General features: G+C 34.3%; 1 protein-coding gene across 1 annotated transcript; it reads right to left on the reverse strand.

Moving 5' to 3' along the window:
• Positions 1-230: 230 nt before the first annotated feature.
• Positions 231-4841, reverse strand: LOC128204127 (uncharacterized). The gene is made up of 4 exons (XM_052905492.1): positions 4772-4841; positions 3652-3722; positions 3332-3483; positions 231-1283 (listed from the first exon to the last, which is right to left on the reverse strand). The coding sequence occupies exons 1-4, from the start codon at positions 4839-4841 to the stop codon at positions 1172-1174; spliced, it is 405 nt and encodes a 134-aa protein (XP_052761452.1). The 3' UTR covers positions 231-1171.
• Positions 4842-16575: the final 11734 nt, after the last annotated feature.

The raw sequence follows: 16575 nt of genomic DNA on the forward strand, positions 1-16575 counted from the left end.
TGGACGGTTTACGATATCAGAAATCTTTAAACTTTAACTACGCTGCAAGAAGATGGCGTAGTAATTTCAATTTAGCAGTTTAACTTAATGACTTAACTCTTTGGAACCTTTATTATATATGCAATAATACACTTCACTGACAATCAATTTAAACTTAGATATACAAACACATGTTAAAATACTACATTTTAATATTATTAAAAAAATACGAACTATTTCTACGGCATACATCCGATGTTGTCTTCGGTTAAAAATGGCCGAGTGTTTCGAATGACACTACCAAACTTTCAATTAGTGGGACGATTTGGTGCCCTTTAAACGATGCGACCTTGAACGAGATGTCAAAAACCTTTCCTCATTCGGAACACCTCGGCCATTTTCTACGGACACAACCTCGGATGTATGCCGGTACATCAGTAGAAGTAGTTCGTAAAACTTTGAATCATATTATTAATTAAATGAAGTGATTTAGCTTGTATTTGTTCAGTAAACTGCTAAATTAATTGAAATTACTACTTGCTGCGTAGTTAAAGTGTACCGATTTCTGACATTGTAAACCGCCGATTGTTTTCGATAAAAATGACCGAGAAGTTCCGAATGGCCTTTTCCTTTAATACGAGTTAACATACATGTTCATAAGCGGAAACAAACAAACAATTCACTTAGATTTCAGAATTTACTTTACAAGACAGGAACAGGGTTAGAAATAGAATTATGAATATACATATTGCATGTACTAATTTAAAAGTGGGTGTTGCTTTCTTTAATTAAAGATACGATCTTGTAGATTGTATTAACTAAACCATGCTCATCGCGAGTTAATTCTTTCACTACGAGCACATATCATTAAATTTAAATTAGAGAAAAACTGCAGGCAGTCATGATATACATAGCCGGACGTGACACTTATTTTGTTAACATGCATTCCATTATATTCTTATGTGCGAAACCTTTATCAAAATGTGCACAATCGTATCTTTAACAAATTTGAACTGATATTTTGTTTTCCTGTTTCTCTAAACAATAATTACAGCTAATGCTATATTTTACAGGCAATTAATAAACACTGTGTGTAAGCACTGTTTTTCGCAATTTTTACTCCCCTAAGTATTTTTGTTTATTTGATAGCATTTCTGTTCCGTTAAAGCACGATCTGATGACACGTCTATGGCTATTTAATTCTGCCAAGCCGAATCGGAATGTGTGGAATTCGTGGAATTCGTGGCCAGCGAATATTGCGGAAAGGGTTCCTGACTCGTCGTATCCATCCTCGCGTCATTACACTGAAAATTAATAGAGAACGCAAACATTGTTTTAAAATTTACTCTGTTGAGTCTGCATATCATTTCCTACTACAGGTGTGTTTTACTGCTTATTCGAATTTTAAAAATATAATTGGCAAATCATGGATACATTTATTGGGTATTCTGTTAAAATAAATTTGAGAGAGCAGAACGGAAAATGTTATGATGATATCCATAGAAATAAGTAAAATACGTTATAACAAGTAAGAACACGCATAACGCATATTGAATTCGAACTGTGACGTCACATACTAAGTCAAAACAAAACTATATTAATAATGCACCAGTCAATTGTAACCACGCCCCCCCCCAGGTCCGGCAGGGACTTTGACTTTCGGTCCAGCCAAGCCCGGGCAAAGTCCTCGCCTGGGACGAATGGCTCGTGAAACCCCCGCCAAATGCCCCCGCACCCAAGGGACTCTATTTCCCGCTATATTTGGCGTGAAGACAAAACCACTGCATTCACCCGGCACTGCGGGACAACCTGGAAGGTAAAAATACGGCCCATTTCCCCTGCTATCCCCGGTATACCCCAGACCTTGGGGCCGTGGTTACAACTGACTGGTGCATGACAGGCATATCTAACACATCCATACCAAAGAAAGCGTACATTTCTAGTTTTTTTTTAATATGCCTATTATTTTCTTTTCCCATATCCATCAGTTTAACTACAGCATGCCGTATTTAAAATTTTAAATTGAAAACCTGTATCAGCATAGCATCAGCATAGTAGTTATGTACATAATCATTATTGTGATTGATTTGTGACGTCATTTCCGTCACTTAAATTCCGCAAAGTATCATGTATAAATCGAATAGCAGTTTCATTAGCTTAAACTGAAAGCGGAGTGTTTAAACATGGAACGAGGCATATAATAAAATGAAAATAACGATAGCGCTATTTCTGACGACCTGTATCACGTCTTGTTCGGTGTATAAAATGCGTTTACACAGCGAACTGGACGTGATACGGGACTTCAGAAAAGCGTCTTGTCATTATAAATAGCCCTTATGTATCATTACTTAGAACCTTTATGGAACAAAGAATAAGAAAACTTATATGAATTATATAATACTTTTGAACAATCAGGTCGCTTGAAACAGTCACTAAGTATGTTTTTGAAATGAATCGGGACCAAAACCGTCGTTGTTATGAACCATGAGATAATACAATGATCATTTATCGTCTATAAAATGTTGCATCAATGACATTCTTTTTAAAATAAAGAAGTGTAAAAGAGCATTTAAAAAATCACTATTTTCAGCATTTTTGGTCTGATATTTTAATATCAATGATTACATTTTGGTATCTTTTTATTCCGAAGAATGTGGCTCATATATGTTCATTGCCATTAAACACGTCATCATTATTTTGTTTCAGGATTGGCCGCATTTTCTCTTTCGTTTATGCTGTATGAACGCGCAGTTGGGCACGCGAGCAAATTCCATAAAGAAAAACGTGTGCAATTGTTATTGCAGAAATTATATCGTTGAAATCATATATAATTCTATTCCCTGTGCGCGTTGACATTTGAGTCTAACTTAAAAATGGTCTAAACTGTCAAACAGTGACATATATAAAAATGATAAATATTAGTCTATATTTCACCGATGAATCCCTATGCAATCTCATCATTTTGTTGGAAATAAAATCAATAATGACTGCAACCAGTGTTTGTATACCACGTGATAAATTGTGTCATAAATGTTACGTCGGAAGGCAATTTTTTTTTGCTTTAAACAAAGATAACTTTACTATTTCTTCATCATTTTAAATAAAACATAACGCAGTCTACCTCGCAGACAGAGCCCCGCCTTCTTGTACCAGAGGTTGATTGAAAGGGTAGTTTCTGAAAACACTTCGACAAACATTTTGTCAAAGTTATCTTTGTTATAAGTCTTCATTTTAAGCAAAATATTGCCTTCTGACGTAGCATATATGACGTAATTTATCACGTGGTATACACACACTGGCAACCATAACCAGCTGAGAGCAAAACAAAATATAATGACGTATAATTATTGACCTTCCACGTTTGTCTTCATTATTTTGGCCAAAGAGCACAGCGCATAGCACTGCACAATCCTCTTCACTCTCGCAGTTGGCAAAACAGTTCTCGCATTCTGGATTTCCTTCACAGTCGAATTCTTCGCTATCGCTATCACCAGCTCCCCGGACCTTAAAAGTGGTATAGAAACAGAACCAGTTGCAATACAACAACAAATGTTTTCAACAGGTTGCGATTAACCCATCATCGTAATTGAAAATATCTTTGACGCATTTTTACGATATCGAAACCGATTGAAACTGGATGCAAACTATTAGCAAGTCGTGTTCCTTTCTTACCTCTGTATCCCTGAGTTGACCATCTAGCGCTCTTTCAACCGCTTCTAGTACCTCTTGTTCGGTCAGTTCATCTGCAATAGAATCATTTACATATTTGATCCTTTTCCGATAAATGTCAAGTTTATAATTCCGGCGTGAGAGACTGATCTTATTTCATACTGATTCACCGTTCAACGTTGGGAAGATGTTGCTACTTTTAACTTTTGGTTTCAATAAATAAATATAAAAATATTTCTATGTCGTAGGTTGATTCCTTTAGTTTCAATGGACTGACATAATCAAGTTTTGTTCGATCATATATAATCGCAATGGAACAAAAACGGTAAATGCCAATAAGACAGCACAGACAACATACCAAGGTCAAGGGAAACGTTTCATCAAGAGCCCTACGAGTGGCTTTGTACCAAGGACATATTTTAGACAATACAGTTCGTAGTTAAACCAATAAAAGTTATTGCAACCAGTCAAACTGTTAATATACAACTTCGAACATCCACTGGTACTGTAGAATTAACAAAGGATAGATTCGAACGCGGGCTTGTAGCTGTTTGGAAAAGGTGCACGAGAGTTCCAAATGCTGGTTTAGCAACAAGGAAACGTCTGTTTATAAATCTTTTACTTTTTCATTAAATACATGTATGCATACTTTTGAAATATTTTGATGCATTAAATTTACAACTATGAAAAAGCAATTTCGGTTTACTTTTGAATGACAATTCAATTGAATGTATTTGTTGTAGTTATTCATTTGTTTCGCTAGTTCAATGCTTTTTCGTTAGGGCATTTGCCGTGTGCCTCTTAACAGGGGCTATTTCTGAATTCTTCACTACTGGGCTTGTCCCTCTAGTTTCCATTGAATTATAAATTGACACTTATGAAATATGTAAAAATGTCAACGCAATGTGAGCGGTATTTTTATTTTCAAAACACCATTTAGACATAAACAATGAAACGCATATTATTATAAGTATTATTAACAAATATTAATAATTATACTTAAAGTTATACTTATTATTATAATTAATATTATCATTATATTATTATTGTTATTATTATTATTATTAAACAATCAAGAAATATTTTTTATTTTTGATATAAAGGAAGAAAAAGTGAAACATACCGTCGGCCCTCACTGAAGGAAACGATAAAAACACCGATACCACTAGCCCCAACAGTAGAAAACGAAGCATTTTGACTAATCCGGATGAATGAGCCAAGAGCTCACTCACATGGCCTTATATGCAATATTTTCGGGAAGACCGATCTGGCTGGGTGCATTTCATCCTCTAGGAGGTAAGTGAAGTCTGAACGCTAATGGAAATTGTGGTAGATGACATTAAGATAAAGAAGAAAGAAAGCGGATACAAACACATGTGCTTATTGTTATAGGCGTTTGTTAATTGTCAAATAAATAGAGAATATTTGTTTATTTCAGTTTAAGAATTTATTTCATATAAATTCACGAGTGGCGAAGCTACAAGGGAAACTATAGTGTTTCTATGACCCCGTGTGAAATATGACACTGAAATAATCAAATTTTTGTTTGTTTAATGCGTTTTTTCCGAGTTTTATAGATTTTTTTTTAAAGGGTGTTATTTACGCCACTACCCGTAGGACGCCCCTCACTGTCAATTTTCTATTTCCGGTTTGATGAGAAAATGTTCTCTGATATTATTTTTTATGGTTTATTATTCGCTCGTAATTAAGTGCAAAGATTTAATGAACAGTAATCAATGAAGTTTTATTAGTGTATCTATGTTCCAAAAAATAACGAAAACACTGTCAGTTTAAACGGGCAAGAATACATAACCAAGTTACTACGCCGCCATTTAGTGAATGAAAATTTGAACGGTCGGACGTGTTAGCAAAACAATTGCGGATAATCATTGGATATATAACATGTGTCTTGGTTTGAGGGTGTGATTCATATTACATTGATATTCAGTCATCTCACTGTCAGAGACCAGTCTGTTTCGCTTGAAGACAGGTCATTTGCCAGTCGAGACCACGCCAGGATGTTGACAAATTTTGAGGCGTGGGTGGGGTAATAACGATATCAGTGAATCAGTTAAAATTGTTTTGAGAATCTTCCGGGAAGTTCGTATTACTTATAACAACGACAAACAGTTTAAGATACATTCAAACAATGATATAACATTCTATCTATGTTCGAGCAATTGTTTTCGTCTGTAATTTGATTGGTATGAATTCGGCTTCAAGATCAAGAAAACGTTTGAAAAACGGGATAACCATTTTTGTTAAAAAACACTTAGTTGTTTATTTCCAAATTCATGTATGTCTTTATTTAAACTTATGTTACCCTATTTGAATTTCTTTTTGGCCAACATTTTCTATTTCAAAGTGAAGTATTTTGTTTTGAACAATGGAAAGTAACTACAGTGGATGTATAAGTACGTTCCAAAAGTTGATATTTTCACTCCTTATTTTTCAGTGAAAAAATCAAATTGATATTTCACTGTTGTTATTTCACTGATAAAACTCAATATATATCATCGAAAAGCTTGAAAGAAGAAGTATTATTTTGCTTTATGGCTGTTGTTTGTGTACACACTGAGATTCAAAGTACGATAAAATGTGAAACTAAAAGATCGTAAAGAAATATTGTCCCACCCCCAAAAAACAAACATTCTTTTTGTTCTTGCAGCCTTTTGGGACAAACCAACTTAACTGTGATCTCAGAGTGAACCATACTAACTGGCTCCCAGATGATTTCAGATGTCCAAATTAATAAAGTAGTGGTTTACTTATAGAGGTTTTAAAAACATTAATGTAAGTTATTCTAAGCTTGACTTATAGAAGCTTTAAAACATTGATGTAAGTTATTCTAAGCATGACTTATAAAAGCTTTAAAAACATTGATGTAAGTTATTCTAAGCTTGACTTATAGAAGCTTTGAAACATTGATGTAAGTGATTCTAAGCATGACTTATAAACGCTTTAAAAACATTGATGTAAGTTATTCTTAGCATGACTTATAGAAGCTCTAAACATTTATGTAAGTTATTCTAAGCATGGCTTATAGAAGCTTTAAAAACATTGATGTGAGTTATTCTAAGCTTGACTTATAGAAGCTTTGAAACATTGATGTAAGTTATTCTAAGCTTGACTTATAGAAGCTTTAAAATCATTGATGTAAGTTATTCTAAGCTTGACTTACAGAAGCTTTGAAACATTGATGTAAGTTATTCTAAGCTTGACTTATAGAACCTTTAAAACATTGATGTAAGTTATTCTAAGCTTGACTTACAGAAGCTTCAAAAACATTAATGTAAGTTATTCTAAGCTTGACTTACAGAAGCTTCAAAAACATTGATGTAAGTTATTCTAAGCATGACTTACAGAAGCTTCAAAAACATTGATGTAAGTTATTCTGAGCATGGCTTATAGAAGCTTTAAAAACATTGATGTAAGTTATTCTAAGCATGACTTATAGAAGCTTTGAAACATTGATGTAAGTTATTCTAAGCTTGACTTATAGAAGCTTTAAAAACATTGGTGTAAGTTATTCTAAGCATGACTTATAGAAGTTTTATAAAAATTGATGTAAGTTATTCTTAGCATGACTTATAGAAGCTCTAAACATTTATGTAAGTTATTCTAAGCATGGCTTATAGAAGCTTTAAAAACATTGATATGAGTTATTCTAAGCTTGACTTATAGAAGCTTTGAAACATTGATGTAAGTTATTCTAAGCTTGACTTATAGAAGCTTTGAAACATTGATGTAGGTTATTCTAAGCTTGAATTATAGAAGCTTTAAAAACATTGATGTAAGTTATTCTAAGCTTGACTTACAGAAGCTTTGAAACATTGATGTAAGTTATTCTAAGCTTGACTTATAGAACCTTTAAAACATTGATGTAAGTTATTCTAAGCTTGACTTACAGAAGCTTCAAAAACATTGATGTAAGTTATTCTAAGCTTGACTTACAGAAGCTTCAAAAACATTGATGTAAGTTATTCTAAGCATGACTTACAGAAGCTTCAAAAACATTGATGTAAGTTATTCTGAGCATGGCTTATAGAAGCTTTAAAAACATTGATGTAAGTTATTCTAAGCATGACTTATAGAAGCTTTGAAACATTGATGTAAGTTATTCTGAGCTTGACTTATAGAAGCTTTAAAAACATTGATGTAAGTTATTCTAAGCATGACTTATAGAAGCTTTATAAAAATTGATGTAAGTTATTCTAAGCATGGCTTATAGAAGCTTTAAAAACATTGATGTAAGTTATTCTAAGCATGACTTATAGAAGCTTTGAAACATTGATGTAAGTTATTCTAAGCTTGACTTATAGAAGCTTTAAAAACATTGATGTAGGTTATTCTAAGCTTGACTTACAGAAGCTTTGAAACATTGATGTAAGTTATTCTAAGCTTGACTTATAGAAGCTTTAAAAACATTGATGTAAGTTATTCTAAGCTTGACTTACAGAAGCTTCAAAAACATTAATGTAAGTTATTCTAAGCTTGACTAACAGAAGCTTCAAAAACATTGATGTAAGTTATTCTAAGCATGACTTACAGAAGCTTCAAAAACATTAATGTAAGTTATTCTAAGCTTGACTAACAGAAGCTTCAAAAACATTGATGTAAGTTATTTTAAGCATGACTTACAGAAGCTTTAAAAACATTGATGTAAGTTATTCTAAGCATGACTTATAGAAGCTTTGAAACATTGATGTAAGTTATTCTAAGCATGACTTATAGAAGCTTTAAAAACATTGATGTAAGTTATTCTAAGCATGGCTTATAGAAGCTTTGAAAACATTGATGTAAGTTATTCTAAGCATGACTTATAGAAGCTTTGAAACATTGATGTAAGTAATTCTAAGCATGACTTATAGAAGCTTTATAAAAATTGATGTAAGTTATTCTAAGCATGACTTATAGAAGCTTTGAAACATTGATGTAAGTTATTCTAAGCATGACTTACAGAAGCATTAAAAACATTGATGTAAGTTATTCTAAGCATGACTTATAGAAGCTTTAAAAACATTGATGTAAGTTATTCTGAGCATGGCTTATAGAAGCTTTAAAAACATTGATGTAAGTTATTCTAAACATGACTTATAGAAGCTTTATAAAAATTGATGTAAGTTATTCTTAGCATGACTTATAGAAGCTTTGACACATTGATGTAAGTTATTCTAAGTATGGCTTATAGAAGCTTTAAAAACATTGATGTAAGTTATTCTAAGCATGACTTATAGAAGCTTTGAAACATTGATGTAAGTTATTCTAAGCATGACTTATAGAAGCTTTAAAAACATTGATGTAAGTTATTCTTAGCATGACTTATAGAAGCTTTGAAACATTGATGTAAGTTATTCTAAGCATGGCTTATAGAAGCTTTAAAAACATTGATCTAAGTTATTCTGAGCATGGCTTATAGAAGCTTTATAAAAATTGATGTAAGTTATTCTAAGCATGACTTATAGAAGCTTTGAAACATTGATGTAAGTTATTCTAAGAAGGCTTATAGAAGCTTTATAAACATTGATGTAAATTATGCTAAGCATGACTTATAGAAGCTTTGAAACATTGATGTAAGTTATTCTAAGCTTGACTTATAGAAGCTTTAAAAACATTGATGTAAGTTATTCTAAGCTTGACTTACAGAAGCTTTGAAACATTGATGTAAGTTATTCTAAGCATGACTTACAGAAGCTTTAAAAACATTGATGTAAGTTATTCTGAGCATGACTTATACTCTCGTCTTAGACTCTAGACAAAGAAAGTGATGGTGCAAATTTGATGTTTAAAGAACAAATATTCTCTGGTTAAACAAACAAAGACATATATAGGAGCTACTGGTCTTAAATAGAAACAAATGAAGCATTTTTTTCTGAATGATGTGAGTGGTTTTTATTCCAAATCTCTTTGGGTAACTTTCTGTAAATAAAGATTAACTTTTGTGTGAAAACAGTAATTGACATTTTTGCATAAATGACCACCACTTAACTATTTCATATTAAAATGAATGTGCAATCTTAAACATAAATGGCTGTAGACAATTTAAGTGGCATTGTTATTGTAAACTTCAGGTTTAAACCAAGTACTCATTGTTTTGCTTATTTATGTATCATTCTCGTAAAAGGGCTTCTTTAATTCGTAGTAACTATATGCAATTTAAAGGGGCTGTACTCCGTATGATGAAATAGGGGAAAAAAGAGAAAAAAGCCGAAAACTGACATAAACTTTGTATTGATGTGTACAATGCATTGAAACTTACTAACTGAAGTACCACATAGTTTACAATTAATTTATTTTTTGCAGTTTTTTTCGTATTTTTCCATTAAAAAAGATTACTAGGTTCTTCTACCTGGTAGAATTCATTCCTTATGCGTTATTGGCTAGTCGATGTTATCACATGATATTACCAAGCTAGGTATATAGCATAAATATTCCAGAGGTTCAGGGCCTTTGTAGCACAGTGGATAGTGGATACAACACTTGACTGCAATTTTGGCGACACCTGTTCGAACCCGTTCTCCCACTCGATTTTTTAAAAAAATAAAATTTTCTTTTACAATTAGGATATCAAAGAGTAAAACATTTTATCAAATAATTGTCCTGAGATTTGTTACAGAAAAAAAACTTTTTTTGGTGCAAATCTGGTGAACAGTCCCTTTAAAAGCAAATCTTTTTATTCATGATATATATACTTTTTTGTGATGATGTATCTGCATTTAATGAAATACTATTAGAAAACATTTGTTTCGAATATATGACTTATATGTGATGGACACAATGAAATAGCTATAAAACAAACGGTCCAACTTACTGAAGTGATGATATACGCATGATACTATCAGAGTATAGTGCGGTCTGAGCTCGTGCTTGGTACATATATAAGCTAAGCAACAACTCGAATGCATACAATTGGTCGGTTTAGTAATACGCCAAAGGAAATAATCCACATTAAAATCAAATCGGTTCTTGGTGTATCCGGGTGTCACTCTTTACGAGTCATTTGGGCCATTACCTTTTATCTCCAAAAAGGTCTATTAAGTATACGTATTTATTTGTTTACCGGGCTTCTTTTAATGGTAATCAATGTATAATTGTATCCGGCTTCTGTTAATTTTAGTGCCTGTTCATCTTTTTGATCTTTCATAGTTTCAAATTGCCGTGAGAAAACGAATTTGTTTGTCTGTTGTAGCGTATGATTATAGCTAGGGTGTTGTACTGAATAAAAAAGAATAATCGTTGAATTTATATTTTCAATTGAAGGAAACATTCCGTCATGTAATTTAGAAAGATTATTTGTTGGCTCATGAGGTCACAAAGTTAATTTAGATTGTTTAGATCTTGCCCTATACACTATATTTTTGATCACACTGAATGTCATCACCCTTTAGAACAAATATGTGACGAATGCCCACGAATGTGACATTGACCTTTTGCACAACGCCAAACAAAAAAGGGGAGATAATAGCAATGAAATGTCCATTATGTCTAACCAACATGGCTGGCGCATTTGCAAGACCGCACAACATTATGTTTAACCAACATGGCTGGCGAATTTGCAAGACCGCGCGGCATTATGATTAACCAACATGGCTGGTGCATTTGCAAGACCGCACAGCCTTATGTCTAACCAACATGGCTGGCGAATTTGCAAGACCGCGCGGCATTATGATTAACCAACATGGCTGGTGCATTTGCAAGACCGCACAGCCTTATGTCTAACCAGCATGGCTGGCGAATTTGCAAGACCGCACAGCATTATGTCTAACCAACATGGCTGGCGCATTTGCAAGACCGCGCGGCATTGTGATGAACCAACATGGCTGGTGCATTTGCAAGACCACATTGTAATATGTCTAACCAACATGGCTGGCGCATTTGCAAAACCACATGGCATTATGTCTAACCAACATGGCTGATGTATTTTCTATACCATATGTCGTTATGTCTAACCAATATAGCTGGTGGCCTTGCAAGACTATATGTCATTATGTCTAACCAACATGGCTGGCACATTTGCAAGACCACATGGCATTATGTTTGTGCCATAGGATTGAAACTCCTCTATGCTTGACAACAATACAGCGTTGATCTTGCAAGTGCAACATTGCCTTTACTTGTCAAATACATACGGCAAGTTATTTCAAATTGCTTTAAACATAAAACAATACCATCCATATTTGACAAAGTACACTCTTATGTACTTTTATGCAGCATTCCATTGTTAACAAACACATAGTGTGACCTTGACCTTAGAGGTAGGGGCACGGGCCTTGCACGCGACACGTAGTCCTGGTATTGACAAGCCCACCTATATAATTCGGTTTGCTCTTAGAGTGCCATGCCGAGGACGGTGCGATTTTGAAATGCCATCATACATAAGAAACTATTTGCAACATTATGCACTTCTTATAACCAAAGTCGTAGAGTCACGCCAACATCATTAAGACAAATGTTTGAATTTTCAAATTAAGCTATATAACCAGTGTAATCAGTAATAAATGAAAGAAAAACAGAACGCCTTTAATATAACTCAGTGTAATTGATGTTAATCTGATGGCACGTACGCACACACGCTCGCATCCAAGCACACACGTACCCACACGCACGCACGGTCACACACACACACACGTACGCACACACGCTCGCACCCAAGCACACACTTACCCAGATGTACGCACGGTCACACACACGCACGTACGCACACACGCTCGCACCCAAGCACACACGTACCCAGATGTACGCATCACCACACTCACGCACCCACACAAACGCACGGTCACACACGCACGCACACACACAAACAACACAAACACACTAACGCACACACACACGTAAAATAATAGTTACACGTGTAACCAAGTATCTTAATTGGATGTCATTAGATCTTAAGAGTGCTTGATTCCTTTCTACATAAGTATAGTTCACTTACTTACTATGAATTATAATCAGCACAGTATCTTTTATACGGGCTTGAAGACAATCGCGAATGTCTGTACAAGCCCTCTTACGGTTTGTACGTGTATGCAAGGGACTACTTCTTTTTTTTGCCGGAGTGATAGGCATTAAAAAATTTGGGCACCACTGAACCGTGAAAATGAGAACCAGAAAAGCTCGTCATACATTGTTCATATAAAGCGCGTGCATGCCGGCAAGCAAATTGTACATGTTGAGGGCGGGGTTTGACCTCCGTTAACCAATGAAAATCAATATGGAAATACCCGAGGTACATGTACAATCCACCTTCGGCACTTCCATAAAAGGAGTGGAGAACACATATTATGAATACACGTCTAAAGAGTACTTCTTTTGACCGGAAATTATATTTCATTACTCTGCAATAATAATACAAAACGAACAGGGTTTGTCATAACAATTTTTTTTTTTACCCCACATCTTAAAAAATACCGTCTAAACCGGATATCTAAATAATTAAGATAAATGTATTTATGCGCATTTTACGACAGTATATGTAAACAATGATTTGCATATATCAATACCATGATGAAATAACACGGATTTAACGTTGTTTTCACGGTGAGTTGAACTAAGAATTATGCTTGTTATTGTAATTTCAATCGTTCATACGTTGCTGTTTGGACACCATAATGACATAACGTTGGTTTTTACGTAATGAACAAGCTAAGTTGATGCAATCGATATCCACATCATCAATCGATATGACCTTCAAGTCAGTTATGACTCATCACTATAGATGCCAAACTAACTGTTAACTGTGCTATTGTGTACTTTGTTTATTGTATTGTTAAATTAAAGTATTGATTAAAAATGTTAAAACTTAAGTAGTGAAAACTTAATCTAAAAAAACATTCGTTTTTCATTGAAAATCATTGTGCATGATTATGGTAAACCTGAGAAGAAAAGTGAGCCTGGTGTGGGGCTCAGACTCATGACCACAGGAACACTAGCACGGCGCTCTTGCCAACTGAGTTAAACGGGCAGCTGGTTCCAACTCACACAGACTAGACTCGTCCGTCCATTAAAGGGGCTGTCTCACAGATGATAAAATAGCGAAAAAAAGAGAGAAAATTGTCGAAAAATATCATAAATTTGGCATCGATCTGTGACACAGTCCCTTTAATCATTTAGGCCGACATGTAAGCACTCCTGCTCTTTTACTGCTGCCACGAGTGTGGGTAACCTGAGTGTAATTATGCCCAGTTTAAAAATTAAAAATGTTTATTGAATTAATATTTTTTTGTCATGGCGGAGTGGGGCAGATAACTCGCGAAAACTTTCAGCGATAAAGATGTATGAATGAAATTACAGAAAAAACACTTCAGCACAAACAATGAAATCAAATGTTTAGTAATTCATAATTTGATTTACAGGGGAAGGTTCGGCTGGGGTTTCCCCTCCCGACAACCATCAAATTTGGCATGTTTGACCTGGTTTCAACAAGCATTATAATGTGAGTATTATAGATTATGAACCCGGGGGAGGTTTAAGCATAAAAGGCAGTGTTTCTTTTTGGCAGAATTACATGATAACACTAGAGCTTACAGCGTCTTACCGGTGATTTTTTAACAAGGTTTTCTTTAGGCAAGATGAAATGTATTGACATGTCTCGCTTAAACTGGCACATATTTCCGCACAGAATTTCTTTAAGTTAACCTCTCTTCAAAATTATTCAGCTGAAGGCATGTATAGAAAAACTCTTTCCTACAAAGTAAAAAATGACATTTAAGTAATTAATTATTTAAATGGGGTGGGTTCGGGAGGGGTTTTCCCTCACGACAAGCAATGTTTATGATACCTTTTTTCTCCTGCATATAATCAGAAAATGCGGGGTCATCAGTTCAGCACAAAAAAGTGGCGGTTTTTGCAATATTTTTCAGAAGTTTTTAACAATTGCTTGTAGATCAGTGATTTTTCTTCATGCAGTGTGCAATTTACTCTTCCTAACAGCTGTTTCGACTTGAGATAGGATATGGTCGAGAAAAAATTTCCTTCTCAATTTGTTCTTAAAACACAGTCTATATGAATTACTTAAAAAGGGATATTGTTTATGTAAAATTAACAAGACATTTACAATGCCAGCTCTAATATAGTAAAGCGTAGGCATAGCAAAATTCAAAACATTTTTATTATATATGCATTGTGGTGATTTAAAGACATTTATAAACAATAAAAACAATCTTTCACTGTTTCAAACATACTGAGATATTTTTTACTGTTTGAAACTTCAGCCAGCTCTCAAATAAATATTGGATCCAATTAATTTAAACTGGTAGGCCAGAGATGTGTTAATTGAGTATGTTGTATATACTATAAGGGTGTCAATGAGTGTATGTTTGGGTAGGTGTTGTGTTATTTTTTCTTTCTTATTTTAAACAGACCCGGGAGGAAATGATGATGAAGCAGCCAGACAGCCCGCCTGCCACCCCGCCGAGCAGTACTTGGTGTATGCAAACATGCCGACATGTTAAAATTTGTTAGCACTTCAAGATCATATAATGGAAAATTGTATCCAAACTGAAGTATAAAGTGAGTAAGTTTGGTCATATAAGCCCATTGATACTGTTTGTTCCATTCCTAATTGAATTTCTTTCATGTTGTTTGTCAATCATGTCTGGTGCGGCTTTTATGATAATATTATTTTATAATGAAACTGCTGACTTGTATTAGTCTTTGGTCTGTATTGTGCATCTAATCGCACAATTGACTGAAGCATTAGTGTGCATATGATTTTCAGCTTATGGACAAGAAAAAATCTACTTCAACAATCACAGCAACACAATGAGATCCCTATTTTTAAAAAAAATAATGCCACCTTTCATTAATTCATTAATCAATTCTATCAATCATTCATATATATTCATTAATTCATTCATTTATTCAGTTTATACATTGACATTTCTCAAGGCAAAAGAAATGAAAAAAGTGAGCCGCTTTCATAAAGATTAAAGCCTTCTCCCTTCATGCAAGTATATTCAGGTTTGATCTCTTCTTTCGTTTCATCTTTTATTACCTGAAGATATAAATTATATATCTGTACAACCTCCTTTTAATTAAATAGTTAACAAAATAAATTTTTGTGAAAAACTAAAACAAAACGACTGGTAAATCGGGTAAATACAGTGTGCCATAGATCTTCCAGATTTGGGATGAACCTAGGTTCTAAAAATGTACAGAATGAACCAGCAAGCATTTTCGTAAATGAGGCGATTTAACGCCAAAATTGGCTATCTGCATTCGGAAAACAATAGCAATACTGTTATTGCCCAAAACAAAGCATCGGATGGGGTTTGTACGCAAGAGAACGTATTAAATAGTTGTTTTGAAGCAAAAAATGCACTGAGTGAGTCGGGAAGCCTAGTAAGAACGTGCATTGTTTTCACGAGATATTTTAATACAGACATCTAAACATCTAACAAGCGTCTTCGTAAACGAGAAATTGCTCTTCATTCGGTGCACAAGTTCGTTTCTAAAAATTATCGTTGAAACATACAGAAAACAGTGATAATACTCACCGAATCGAGGAAGTTTTCCACTCAAAACAATGAACCGGGAAGCATGGACGCACCTGACATTACTGCCCTTGTGTACTGGACTGTAGACCCGATATCAAAATAATTATACAGTTGAAAAGCACATTCAAAAAAGCCTCGTCGTCCTTGCCATATGAATATTCGTAAATTAAGGCTCTGTGCTTAACTTGAAAGAACATGTTCTCTAAAGTTTGCGACTTGTTTATATAAAACAGCTAGTTGTTCTTGTTGGCCCGAGAGGCCAAAAATGCCGGCCGCGATGTATTGTACAACATGTGTTTCATAAAAAGAACTATGATTCCGGCAATAACACTTCAAGCCCGTAGAGGCAGCGCCTTAGTTCATATTATTGTTATGTGGATTTCATTCGTTGGTATGCAACTGATAAAGGAGCATGTGTTCTATGTATTTGGCGTTA

Source organism: Mya arenaria, chromosome 10 (genome assembly GCF_026914265.1).
Source record: "Mya arenaria isolate MELC-2E11 chromosome 10, ASM2691426v1".
In the NCBI taxonomy this organism is placed as follows: domain Eukaryota; kingdom Metazoa; phylum Mollusca; class Bivalvia; order Myida; family Myidae; genus Mya; species Mya arenaria.

What these genes read in the sequence shown, in the direction of transcription:
- LOC128204127 (XM_052905492.1), bottom strand. Translation starts at nt 4,841, where the DNA reads ATGCTTCGTTTTCTACTGTTGGGGCTAGTGGTATCGGTGTTTTTATCG. An exon ending in TCCTTCAGTGAGGGCCGACG is followed by an intron (nt 3,723 to 4,771) that starts GTATGTTTCACT and finishes ATTCTATTGCAG; the next exon opens with ATGAACTGACCGAACAAGAG. An exon ending in AATGAAGACAAACGTGGAAG is followed by an intron (nt 1,284 to 3,331) that starts GTCAATAATTAT and finishes ATTAATTTTCAG; the next exon opens with TGTAATGACGCGAGGATGGA.